Source organism: Anguilla anguilla, chromosome 12, assembly GCF_013347855.1.
Source record: "Anguilla anguilla isolate fAngAng1 chromosome 12, fAngAng1.pri, whole genome shotgun sequence".
Classification (NCBI taxonomy): Eukaryota; Metazoa; Chordata; class Actinopteri; order Anguilliformes; family Anguillidae; genus Anguilla; species Anguilla anguilla.
The window spans coordinates 581,523-595,652 of NC_049212.1; the positions used below are offsets into that span (position 1 = coordinate 581,523).

At 45.5% G+C, this 14,130-nt stretch overlaps 1 protein-coding gene across 7 annotated transcripts in view; it reads left to right on the plus strand.

Moving 5' to 3' along the window:
• The window catches only part of LOC118210117 (nuclear receptor corepressor 1-like), a 113,884-nt gene that overhangs the window by 86,141 nt on the left and 13,613 nt on the right, over positions 1–14,130 (plus strand). For all 7 annotated transcript variants that reach the window (XM_035385995.1, XM_035385998.1, XM_035386001.1 and 4 more), the window contains 7 exons: positions 152–301; positions 1,840–2,031; positions 6,500–6,638; positions 7,410–7,813; positions 8,176–8,265; positions 11,176–11,309; positions 12,892–13,133. In XM_035385995.1, coding sequence (XP_035241886.1) covers positions 152–301; positions 1,840–2,031; positions 6,500–6,638; positions 7,410–7,813; positions 8,176–8,265; positions 11,176–11,309; positions 12,892–13,133 — 1,351 coding nt within the window. The remainder of the gene's footprint in view (positions 1–151; positions 302–1,839; positions 2,032–6,499; positions 6,639–7,409; positions 7,814–8,175; positions 8,266–11,175; positions 11,310–12,891; positions 13,134–14,130) is intronic.

Sequence of the window (14,130 nt, forward strand, 5' to 3'; positions counted from 1 at the left end):
CAGCATATGCTCTTTCCTCCAGCAACTTTCCAACATTCACAGTCATAAAAGTGTTAGTTTATCACAGGAGAGGGGGTTGTATGATTTGATGAGATGTTTATTGTGTGTGTGTTTTGGTTCTCTCTCTCTTGTTTCTCTTCTGTCTGCAAAGGGATTATTGACCTGGCCCAGATGCCTCCAGCAATCCTATTGGCTCACTCCGGGGTGACAGGCACGCCCCCTCTAGACCGCTTCGGCTACATCCCTGGAGGTCAGGCTCCATTCCCGCCCCGGCCTTTCAACCCAGCGTCCATATCTCCTGGTGAGAAGCCCCACCCCCATAAAACACACTCGTACCCTCCCCTGTCCGGTCCTCTCATCAGGTGAGAAACCACACACAGAGCCCAGTCCCCCATGTTTATCTCCTGCATGACCACCCTAGGCTCACACACAGAGCCCAGTCCCCCATGTTTATCTCCTGCATGACCACCCTAGGCTCACACACAGAGCCCAGTCCCCCATGTTTATCTCCTGCATGACCACCCTAGACTCACACACAGAGTCCAGTCCTCCATGTTTAGCTCCTGCATGATGACCACCCTAGACTCACACACAGAGTCCAGTCCTCCATGTTTATCTCCTGCATGACCACCCTAGGCTCACACACAGAGCCCAGTCCCCCATGTTTATCTCCTGCATGACCACCCTAGACTCACACACAGAGTCCAGTCCTCCATGTTTAGCTCCTGCATGATGACCACCCTAGACTCACACACAGAGTCCAGTCCTCCATGTTTATCTCCTGCATGACCACCCTAGGCTCACACACAGAGTCCAGTGCTCCATGTTTATCTCCTGCATGACCACCCTAGACTCACACACAGAGTCCAGTCCTCCATGTTTAGCTCCTGCATGATGACCACCCTAGACTCACACACAGAGCCCGGCCCCCCATGTTTATCTCCTGCATGACCACCCTAGGCTCACACACAGAGTCCAGTGCTCCATGTTTATCTCCTGCATGACCACCCTAGACTCACACACAGAGCCCAGCCCCCCATGTTTATCTCCTGCATGACCACCCTAGGCTCACACACAGAGTCCAGTGCTCCATGTTTATCTCCTGCATGACCACCCTAAGCTCACACACAGAGTCCAGTCCTCCATGTTTATCTCCTGCATGACCACCCTAGGCTCACACACAGAGTCCAGTCCTCCATGTTTATCTCCTGCATGACCACCCTAGGCTCACACACAGAGTCCAGTGCTCCATGTTTATCTCCTGCATGACCACCCTAGGCTCACACACAGAGTCCAGTGCTCCATGTTTATCTCCTGCATGACCACCCTAGGCTCACACACAGAGTCCAGTCCTCCATGTTTATCTCCTGCAGGATGACTACCCTAGGCTCACACACAGAGTCCAGTCCCCCATGTTTATCTCCTGCATGACCACCCTAGGCTCACACACAGAGTCCAGTGCTCCATGTTTATCTCCTGCATGACCACCCTAAGCTCACACACAGAGTCCAGTCCTCCATGTTTATCTCCTGCATGACCACCCTAGGCTCACACACAGAGTCCAGTCCTCCATGTTTATCTCCTGCATGGCGGCTGCACATCACAGCAAACCTCCTCTGAGGCGGTGCTGGTGAGACGCAGAGAGCGCCGTGTTGGAAAATATCGGACGGACTCCCCGAGCAGCCTTTTCAGCGTGGTCACATGACCCAGAGCAGACCGTGGCCCAGAGTTCTGCGATGTCACGCACAATGGAGCGTGGCGCTTTCTTTCGTAGAGCCCCACCCCATTCCCCAGCCTTGTGATTGACAGCTTCTGAATTGCCTATGTGTGCCTCTGCAGGACTTCCCGCCCACTTCGCCACTGCAACAGTCAGCGCCGAGCGCGAACGAGAGAGGGAGCGTGACCAGGAGCAGAAGGAGCAAGAGAGGGAGCAGAGGGAGCGTGGCCATGAGCGGAGGGAGCGAGAGAGGGAGAGAGAGAGGGAGCAGAGGGAGAGGGAGCGCATGGTGGCCAATGAGTATTTGCGCGGAGGTAAAAAGTCTGCAGCGGCGTGGTCACATGATCCACATTACCTACCTGTCACCCTCAGAGAGAACACAGCACTCAGGGTTTGCGTAGCTCACTCTGTTAGGTTAGCCAGTAGCTTTGTTAGCCATATAGCATTGATTGAATGGGAGCTGAGAATCACCCTTTGACAGCTGTTTAAGATGCTGTTAATAACCCAAACATACATAAACACATATGTTTGTTTGCATAAATACAGTGCCATAAAAAAGTGTTTCTTTTGTTATAGCCTGTTTGTCACACTGAACGGTTTCAGATCTTTAGACAAAATGTAATATTAGATGATTGGAACCTGAGTAGACATGCAACACATTTTTAAAAATATTATTTAATGTATTTAATGAAAAGAGTTATCAAACACTCATATCAGCCATGGAAAAAAGTAATTGCCCCCTTATTTACTCAAACAACAAATAACCAAATTTAACTGATAAGTAGATTCAGCTGATGGAACACAGCCAGACTTGATTGCAGCCAGCCCTATTGAATCTAAACTTCAGTCATATTGAACCTTGCTATCACAGTGGAGTAGTCACCACAAAGCTTCTACAAGCACACTATGCTTCGATCAAAGGAAATTCCAGAAGTAATGAGAAGTTTAATATTTATATATAAAAATGAAATCTATCAGTCTGGATAGAGTTACGAAGCCATATCTCAGGCTCTGGGACTCCAACGAACCACAGTGACAGCCATTATCTCCAAATGGAGAACACTTGGAATAGTGGTGAATCTGCCCAGGAGTGGCTGGCCTCCAGGGGTGCAGCAACAACTCATCCAGGAAGTCACAAAAGATCCCAGAACAACATCCAAGGCACTGCAGGCCTCTCTAGCTTCCACAGAAACTGGGCAAAAAGGGATTCATAGTAGAGTCGCAAGGTGGAAACCACTGCTAACTGAGAAATCAGTGCTCTCATATTAGCAGAAAAGCAACTGGGTGATCCCCCTGCCTTTTGGGATAATGTTCTATTGACACAAGTCCAAAGTGGACCTTTTTGAATGATACGGGTACTATTATGTCTGTCAAACATGATGGTGGTATTGTGATGGTGTGGGGATGCTTTGCTGCCTGGGAACCTGGAAGACTTTCCATTATTGAACAAACCATCAATTCAGCTCTGTACTTTAAAATTCTTAAAGGTGTGATAAACACTTAGGGCCATATTTACTAAGGATCTGTGGGGCTTTTATAGACACTAACGGGACAAATAGCATTTTTCCATGTTTACTAAGGTACTGAGGTTTGTGCTGTTAAAATAAATGTGGCATCCCTAAAATTTGCATGTTCGGGTTAATGTATTTGTAGGGTGTTTTTTTTGGCACATTTAACATTAAACATTGAACCAACTTAAAAAGTCAAACATGTTGATCAGTACAATTAATTTTATTTAATAAATGTTGAACATGGATGGCAAATCTTTACTGATTCTGTAAACACAGCATGTTATTTGTTATAACAACTCTGAGGTGGCATAACTGTAACAGCTGCTGCATTTATACAGATGGGAACATCATGTTTTTTGGTCACCTAGCATCCAATTCACACTAAAATACACTCCAAAACTATAAAGTACAGATAACTTCTTTAGATTGTGTATTATTTGGTTTATTGCATATAAGAATAAAGTCTTATGCCCGAAAATGACCACAAATCCCACAAATGTTATCACATTGCTCCATTCTGGGCTGAACTGCGTATTTACAAACCTGAAATGGCTATGGTAGATTTATGGCGACTAGGACACTCCCCTGCGTTTGCAAAAGGAGAGGATCATTTCAAATCTTTCTAGAACACCTTTCCAAAACCTGACGTGACGGCCATGACAGTAACGTGCGGCGTGCTTAGTAAATTTGGCCCTAAATCATGTTTTTTGAGTTCTAAAGCCAAGTTTGCTCTCTCCATTTGGTACATCCCATTAGTCCTACGGTAAAGAAAAACAAAAATCTAATTAAGCCGTGCCAGCGCATTTTGTGCAAAAAAAGTAGGCATGCACTGCCACCCAAAGATGAAAAGTTTTGTTTTGTTTCGCCCGGTGCCCAACCCACTGTGATGCAGAAGTTTTTATCTGCTTCTGCGTAAGCAAGTCAAAGCCCCGTCTCTGCCCCTCTTCTTGATTGATGGATAAGTATTATGTATTCAAACTGATGACTGGAGTAGTTTTTATAATTTTACATACATGGCTTTAGCAATAGCTAAAGATAGCGAGCTTGGGTTTCACTTGTCCGTGGCTGTCATAACACCACCACATTACTCATAAAACTGTATTGTTGAGAATAAATTGCTTCTGCAATTCAATGTTCAAAGTGAAACCGTTCAGCTAGCTCAGGTTATTCTACTTTGCGTTGTCATGGATCATAATTTATTTGACGTAGTTGCTTACCAGGAGAGTAAATAAGATAGATGTTGGGGAATGATGCAGTCGGATCATTCATTAGTTTACTCTGACCACATAAGGACAGCCTAAGGAGCACATCCATCCATCCATCCATTGTTTATGCTCCACCTATGTGCCTAGGATGCACCCCTCCTTCTTCCCCCCTCCCCTCTGTGCTCCCTCTCTCAACCCCAATTCGCGCCTTTAAAAATTGTGAAGTAGGCAGAGACAGGCTAAAAGCTGGGTTGCTGTACACTTTGCGGTGCATGTCCAATCTCAGTCCGTAAGCTGAAGTGTAATTGGGTTATGCAGCAAGACAATGACCCGAAACACAAAAGCCAGTCCACATCTGACTGAAAAGAAACTAAATTTATGTTTTTGCTTGGCCTTGTCAAGGTCCTGACTTGTGATGCTATGGCAGGATCTGAAATGAGCAGTTCATTCTCAAACACTTAGCAATTTGTCTGAGCTAAAGCAGTTCTGTAAAGAAGAGTGGGCTAACACTGATGTGAAAGACTGATAACAAATTATAAGAAGTGTTTGGTTGCAGTTGTTGCTGCTAAAGGTGGTGAAAACAGGTATTAAGTTTAAGGGGGAAATAACTTTTTCATGTGTAATATGGGTGTTTGATAGTGTTTTTTGTTGAATAAATGAAATGATACTTAAAAAATGTATTTTGTGTTTACTCAGGTTCCCTTTGTCTACATTTACTCTAAAAATCTGAAACCATTCAGTGTGACAAATATGCAGTAATAGAGGAGATCAGGAAGGAGGCAAATACTTCTTCACGGCACTGTACATATCTTGTAATCAAACTGTTTCAACATAGCCCTAAAACACTATTATTTGCTTTAATAGGCAGGTTCAGAGGTGGATCACTGCAAATGTACTTTACCGGAACTGCAGTTCTAACTCTCCACCTGTTTGAATGAATAATATGTAATATGTGAGATGGGTAGATTTTCCTGTATAAGCGTTTCTGCTCAGAATATATAATACAAAAAGCGAATGTTTTTATGCTCCTTGTATTTACTAATTACAGGATGTGGTGTTATGAGTCTTACTTTTTATTATGCCATTTTTCATCGAGATCTTACATGGTGCTTGGCTTGGGTGGAATGTAAACATGATTGTAGTATTGTAGTAGCAGAGAATGCAGGGTCAGAATGTGGTGTTTGATTAATATTGTAGAGGAGAGAATGCAGGGTCAGAATGTGGTGTTTGTTTAATATTGTAGAGGAGAGAATGCAGGGTCAGAATGTGGTGTTTAATATTGTAGAGGAGAGAATGCAGGGTCAGAATGTGGTGTTTGTTTAATATTGTAGAGGAAAGAATGCAGGGTCAGAATGTGGTGTTTGTTTAATATTGTAGAGGAAAGAATGCAGGGTCAGAATGTGGTGTTTGTTTAATATTGTAGAGGAGATAATGCAGGGTCAGAATGTGGTGTTTGATTAATATTGTAGAGGAGAGAATGCTAGGTCAGAATGTGGTGTTTAATATTGTAGAGGAGAGAATGCAGGGTCAGAATGTGGTGTTTAATATTGTAGAGGAGAGAATGCAGGGTCTGAATGTGGCGTTTGTTTAATATTGTAGAGGAGAGAATGCAGGGTCAGAATGTGGTGTTTGATTAATATTGTAGAGGAGAGAATGCAGGGTCAGAATGTGGTGTTTGATTAATATTGTAGAGGAGATAATGCAGGGTCAGAATGTGGTGTTTGATTAATATTGTAGAGGAGATAATGCAGGGTCAGAATGTGGTGTTTAATATTGTAGAGGAGAGAATGCAGGGTCAGAATGTGGTGTTTGTGTAATATTGTAGAGGAGAGAATGCAGGGTCAGAATGTGGTGTTTGTGTAATATTGTAGAGGAGAGAATGCAGGGTCAGAATGTGGTGTTTGTTTAATATTGTAGAGGAGAGAATGCAGGGTCAGAATGTGGTGTTTGTTTAATATTGTAGAGGAGAGAATGCAGGGTCAAAATGTGGTGTTTGTTTAATATTGTAGAGGAGAGAATGCAGGGTCAGAATGTGGTGTTTAAGTTCCTTTTGCCTCCTTATTCAGGCCTTGAGCCGGGCAGACCCGGTAGCCGTGGTTACCTGCGCTCCCCCTCCCCCTCCACGAGGCCGCAGGAGAGCGGGATGCAGCAGAGGCCCAGCATATTCCAGAACACCAACAGCAAGAGTGTCATCACCCCGCTGCCGTGAGTCCTGCTGTCCAGCAACCCTCTCTCTCACTCCTCATTCTCTCCATGTCCTTACTACTCTCATTACTTTATTATTACCATCTATAGCTTCTACGAGCTATCTGCTGCATTGACAGTAATGTTGTCTTCCTGTTTGGTGAAAAAACAATGGCAGCTAGTGAACGCAGCGTGATTTGTTTTGTAAGATATCAGTGCTGTCCTACCTTAATCTCTGGCTGTCATAAAAATTGTTGCTTGCCTCATAAATTTAACCAGCGCAATCAAGACTAGACAAGAGGCTCTGTAAATGAGATTAAAATGACCAAAAGAGAAGAAAGCCCGTGTCCTCTGGCCCTTTAAATGCATTGATAAGTTGCTGCAGTGTGGCTGGCCGTGGCCTTATTCCTTGGTGGTGCCTTTGAACAGGAGCCCATTTTGGTGTGTGGTGGTGATGTCAGTGGTGGGGGTGTGGCCTTATCCCTCAGAGCCCATTTTGGTGTGTGGTGGTGATGTCAGTGGTGGGGGAGTGGCCTTATCCCTCGGAGCCCATTTTGGTGTGTGGTGGTGATGTCAATGGTGGGGGCGTGGCCTTATCCCTCGGAGCCCATTTTGGTGTGTGGTGGTGATGCCAGTAGTGGGGGCGTGGCCTTATCCCTCAAAGCCCATTTTGGTGTGTGGTGGTGATGTCAGTGGTGGGGGCGTGCCCTTATCCCTCTGAGCCCATTTTGGTGTATGGTGGTGATGTCAGTGGCGGGGTGTGGCCTGATTTTCATGCTCATTCCACTCCAGGCAAGTCCCCTCAGCCTGTCTGTCCCAGTCTGGCTCCCGTCGCAGCGCCCCCCTGGTGGACAGAGCCGTCTCGGCCCCTCAGATGGACATGGGCAAGGCTAGGGAGGGGCGCGCGGATGCCTCTGCGCCTCGGCGTGCCCCTCCCCCCGGCGAGCAGCAGTACCAGAGGCAGGAGTTGCCGTACATGCCTGACGCGGCCTCGCTCCCTGGCGCTAAGTCCCAGGGGGAGGACGGCAGGGAGAGGGCCCCGCCCACAAAATCCCGCATGGAGGAGGAGCTAAGGACCCGCGGCAAGACCACCATCACCGCCGCCAACTTCATCGACGTCATCATCACCCGAAAGATCGCCTCCGACAAGGACTCCCGCGAGAGGGGCTCCCAGAGCTTGGACTCTTCTGGAAGCTGTGAGTCACACAGTGTGCACTCTTCATATGGTACTTGTAGCTGCTGACACATCCTGTCACAGTGATTCCCAACCCTGTTCCTGGAGATCTGTCGCACATGATTCTATTAATTAGCGGCTCTCGGAGATGTTTCGCTGTTGAATGAGGTTTGGCTGAAGGTGTTTTGAATTAGGGTTGGAGTGAAAACCTACAGAACTGTAGATCTCCCGGAACAGGGCTGGGAACCTCTGGCATCCTTGTTTATGACACATTTTCCAGTATGTATGCATGTTTGGCTTACAGACACTGAAGTGTTCCACTAGGAGTGTACTCATGTTTATGTCACTTGGCTGACCCTTCCTGTGGTGCCGTTCCCTGTGCAGTGCCTTCCAGTCGCTATGATGGGGGCAGCCCCGCCCTGACTCCAGCACAGGCCCAGGACAGACAGGAGGACAGGCCCCTTCCAGGCACAGGTACAGAGACTCATATTTAAACACAGTTAGTAGTTAAATATATTTAAGGCTCATTGTTTTTGGATTTTATTTTTAACTCTGTCTGTCGGTCGGTCGGTCACCCCGTAGCGGCCACAGTTTTCGCCCCAGGCTGAAATTTGGCATGGACGTTGGTCAAAGAAGAGGTCACGTTTGTGTGAGGGGGCGTGGTGATGGGCATGTGCATAACTCCCGAATGGATTCACAGATTTGCACAAGATTTTGTGGAAAGGTTGGTCATGAGCTAAAGAAGAGGTCACGTGTTTGTGTGAGGGGGCGTGGCCTATCACAAAAAGGTGCATAACTCCCAAATGGGTTCACAGATTTGCAGAAGATTTTGTGGAAAGGCTGGTCATGAACCAAAGAAGAGGTCACGTGTTTGTGTGAGAGCGTTTGCATGGATGCATGCGTGCATGTCGCAGCTATTGTGGATTTGCGCTTGTTCAAAAAGAAAATCTGGGATTTTATCAGTGTTTGTCAGTCAGTCATTTTGAATATTAAAAAATAAATAAAAAACTGCCTAATGACTAAATATGAATGAAAATCAGATCATCCCTGGATGATTTAAGAGATCGCTGGACAGGATAAGAGATTGTTGGATGAAATAAGAGATCTCTGGATTAGATAAGAGATCCCTGGATTAGCTAAGAGATCCCTGAATTAGATAAGAGATCCCTGGACCGGATAAGAGATCTCTGAATGAGATAAGATATTCCTGGTTTAGATGAGAGATCCCTGGATGAGATAAAATATTCCTGGTTTAGATGAGAGACCCCTGGGTGAGATAAAAGATCCCTAGATTAGATAAGAGATCCCTGGACAAGATACGAGATCCCTGAATGAGATAAGATATCCCTGGATGAAATAAGAGATTCCTGTATTAGATAAGAGATCCCTGGATTAGATAGGAGATCCCTGGATGAGATAATAGATCCCTAGATTAGATAAGAGATCCCTGGATGAAATAAGAGATTCCTGTATTAGATAAGAGATCCCTGGGTTAGATTAGAGATCCCTGTATGAGATAATAGATCCCTGAATGAGAAAATATATCCATGGATGAAATAAGAGATCCCTGGATTAGATAAGAGATCCCTGGATGAGATAATAGATCCCTAGATTATATAAGAGATCTCTGGATGAGATAAGAAATACCTGAATTAGATTAGAGATCCCTGGACCGGATAAGAGATCCCTGAATGAGATAATAGATCCCTAGATTAGATAAGAGATCTCTGGATGAGATAAGAGTTCCCTGAATTAGATAAGAGATCCCTGGATGAGATTACAGATCCCTGGATGAGACAAGAGGTCCCTGGCTCCAAAAGTGCTTACTAATGGCGTTAACCAGTGGGGGGGAAGCTGACAATAGCTATCGCTAGCTAACATTAACATTAATGAAACTTTTCCACATTGCATAGAAATTTTATTGTTAACTACGGATTGTTGCCAGATGTGCTGTGACACAAAACTGCATCCCCAACGATATTAGACCCATTAATTTTAGACCAATTCATTTTTGTTAGTATGACTTAGTATGTTAGTATGAAATCTGACAAATGAATCGTTCCTGACGGAAACACCCAAAGTAGCAGCAGCGCCAGAAAATTACTTATGTGATGCGGGATGTGATATGTGGAAGACAACAGCTCTGCTATTATACCTTTAGGTTGAAAAGATGGCAGAAATGGACAGTATTGAAATATTTTATTCTGAATCAAAGGTCATTATCAGTGACTCAGATAAGTCTGTCTGATGAGTGTGTAGAAGACATAATCGCTGAACCTAGACTACCACAAATACAGCCGCTCAGGTTTGAGCCAGAGGCGATTGGAGTTGGAGGATTCTTCCTAAAGAGAACTTTCTGGGAAATTCACGTTTTAGCTATCTTGTATACATTCATACAAGACTGATACCCTGTGTGTCCAGTATAAGGATATTAGACGATATGGGCTGCATGCTAACCGTTAGTTACATGCAACATGTTAGTTCTATCAATGGCTGCAGATGGACAGCACTAGCTAGCTTAGCCTCTTGATTTACTCTGATCCACCTGTAGCAAGCAAATTAGTCTAGCATCATATGTCAATTTAACTTGCTTTCCATTAGCGTTGTTGTAATAACTTTCTTATGCGCATCAAGTATAGGCTAAGTGATAAAATCAAATCAAAATTTATTTAAACAGCACAAACAATTGTCACAATGTTGATAGATGCGTGTCAGTGATTGATAGATGCATGTCTGTGATTGATAGATGCGTTTCGGTGATTGATAGATGCATGTCAGTGATTGATAGATGCGTTTTGGTGATTGATAGTTGCATTTTGGTGATTGATAGATGCATGTCAGTGATTGATAGATGCGTTTCGGTGATTGATAGATACGTGTCAGTGATTGATAGATGCGTGTCAGTGATTGATAGATGCGTGTCGGTGATTGATAGATGCGTGTCGGTGATTGATAGATGCGTGTCAGTGTGTGTCAGTGATTGATAGATGCATGTCTGTGATTGATAGATGCATGTCAGTGATTGATAGATGCGTGTCAGTGATTGATAGATGCGTGTCAGTGATGGATAGCTGCATGTCTGTGATTGATAGATGCGTGTTGGTGATTGATAGATCCGTGTCGGTGATTGAAAGATGCGTGACGGTGATTGATAAATGCATGTCAGTGATTGATCGATGCATGGCAGTGATTGATAGATGCATGTCGATGATTGATAGATGCATGTTGGTGATTGATAGATATGTGTCTGTGATTGATAGATGCGTGTCAGTGATTGATTGATGCGTGTCGGTGATCGATAGATGCACTTGTCTGCATGCTGCTATTGAGCTTATGGTAAATGGTTGATGTGACTGTTATAATGTTCTGTCCCGGCCCATCCAGGCTCATCACGCTCTTACCACTACGGCCAGCCGCTGGACTCCTTCCCTCCCCTGAAGCCCCCCTCCCCCCAGCCTGAGGGACGCTCTCCAGCCCCCAAGACCCACCGCGTCATGACCCTGGCGGACCACATCTCAGTAAGGACAGGCACAGTGAAGTCTGCAGCTCAGTAAGGACAGGCACAGTGAAGTCTGCGCAGCTCAGTAAGGACAGGCACAGTGAAGTCTGCGCAGCTCAGTAAGGACAGGCACAGTGAAGTCTGCAGCTCAGTAAGGACAGGCACAGTGAAGTCTGCGCAGCTCAGTAAGGACAGGCACTGTGAAGTCTGCAGCTCAGTAAGGACAGGCACAGTGAAGTCTGCGCAGCTCAGTAAGGACAGACACAGTGAAGTCTGCGCAGCTCAGTAAGGACAGACACAGTGAAGTCTGCGCAGCTCAGTAAGGACAGGCACAGTGAAGTCTGCGCAGCTCAGTAAGGACAGGCACAGTGAAGTCTGCGCAGCTCAGTAAGGACAGGCACAGTGAAGTCTGCGCAGCTCAGTAAGGACAGGCACAGTGAAGTCTGCGCAGCTCAGTAAGGACAGACACAGTGAAATCTGTGCAGCTCAGTAAGGACAGACACAGTGAAGTTTGCGCAGCTCAATAAGGACAGACACAGTGAAGTTTGCGCAGCTCAATAAGGACAGACACAGTGAAGTCTGCGCAGCTCAGTAAGGACAGACACAGTGAAGCCTGCGCAGTAAGGACAGACACAGTGAAGTCTGCGCAGTTCAGTAAGGACAGACACAGTGAAGCCTGCGCAGTAAGGACAGACACAGTGAAGTCTGCGCAACTCAGTAAGGACAGACACAGTGAAGCCTGCGCAGTTCAGTAAGGACAGACACAGTGAAGTTTGCGTAGCTCAATAAGGACAGACACAGTGAAGTCTGCGCAGTTCACTAAGGACAGACACAGTGAAGCCTGCGCAGTTCACTAAGGACAGACACAGTGAAGTCTACGCAGTTCAGTAAGGACAGACACAGTGACGTCTTCAGCTCAGTAAGGACAGACACAGTGAGGTCTGCGCAGTTCAGTAAGGACAGACACAGTGAGGTCTGCGCAGCTCAGTAAGGACAGACACAGTGAAGTCTGCACAGTAAGGACAGACACAGTGAAGTCTGCACAGCTCAGTAAGGACAGACACAGTGAAGTCTGCCCAGTAAGGACAGACACAGTGAAGTCTGCGCAGCTCAGTAAGGACAGGCACAGTGAAGTCTGCGCAGCTCAGTAAGGACAGACACAGTGAAGTCTGCGCAGTAAGGACAGACACAGTGAAGTCTACGCAGCTCAGTAAGGACAGACACAGTGAAGTCTGCGCAGTTCATTAAGGACAGACACAGTGAAGTCTGCACAGTAAGGACAGACACAGTGAAGTCTACGCAGCTCAGTAAGGACAGACACAGTGAAGTCTACGCAGCTCAGTAAGGACAGACACAGTGAAGTCTACGCAGTTCATTAAGGACAGACACAGTGAAGTCTGCACAGTAAGGACAGACACAGTGAAGTCTGCGCAGTACAGTAAGGGCAGACACAGTGAAGTCTGCGCAGTAAGGACAGACACAGTGAAGTCTGCGCAGTAAGGACAGACACAGTGAGGTCTGCGCAGCTCAGTAAGGACAGACACAGCTCAGTGTGGCTGAAGAGGTTGTTCACTGCGCAGTCTACTGTCACCTGTCTGCAGCATATCATCGTACAAGACTTCGTCCGAAACAAGGAGCACAACTCTCAGCCTTCCTCCAATGGCTCCCCTGCTCCCACCACCGCCACATTCCAGAGCTCCGCCCCTTCTTCGACAAGCTCCGCCCCCAGCCAAGGCAGGCTGCCCAGCCGCTATAGCACAGAGGCTAAAACCCAGTTTGGAAACCATCAGAGGCCTTCTAGCAGAGTGTCACCTGAGAACACCTCCGAGCGGCCCAGAACCAGGTACCGCAGACCGACCCTCATTCACTGCTTGGGCCTGACCACCTCTGTGTGATGGGCCATCACAACAAGCTGCACTTATTCACCATTTATAGATCATCCAGAAGTTTATAGTTTTCATGAGCACTCTTCTTAAAATTGTAACTCATAAAGAGTCAGTGATCATGGGTAGTTTTGCCAGAGAGTGGCATCACTGATATTAAAATGGCCTGGATTGCATTTGTCCTCGGTGTATTATCAGTGTCGTAACATGCTGGTCTTTTCTTTAATTTTTAGCATCCTGTTTTATTATAGAGCTCAACTTAATTGCCTATTAATGTCAGGGGAAATTTTGCCCGGGACTTAGTTTTATTTTTATTGTGTCTGGAAAATTCTCCCTGAGAAACAGGTCCAGCTGTGAATGGCTCTGAGAAGCTGAGAAGCACTGATACACAGCAGAGCTGTAGCTTCTTGTTTGCTTGCGGACAAATAGCTGCTAGCAACATATGTGCTAATCTGAACAAAAACGCGTTTTCAAAATGCCAAGTTACTCAAGCATATAAAGCACTGTCTATAATTCATTAATTAAAACTTGCAAAATCCAGGCCTGCCATTAAAAGTATTGATATAAAAATGAGCCTATGAGTTTATGGGAGAAAATAAGATTAATGGATTTGAATTATTTAACTGCTGCATTAATATATTAGAATTTTTTAACTGTGAATTTGACACATTCGAATTTATTCACATACAATTTAAGTTTTTAATTCACATTTAAAATTCAGGTTCCATTTTTCAGTTCCTCAAATTCCATTTTTAAGAAATCAGTTTATTAAAATTAAATTTGTGGAAATTCAGTTCCAATACGAGAACATCCAGGTTACTCAGGATAAGGGCTAGAACGTGGATGAAATCGCTTCTACTACCTGTAGCCAGTCATCGTCCAGCTTTGTGTAAAGGGCCAATGAATGCAGATTCCATGATAACGAGCCCTCAGGCTGCCAGCAAAAGCACAAGGGCA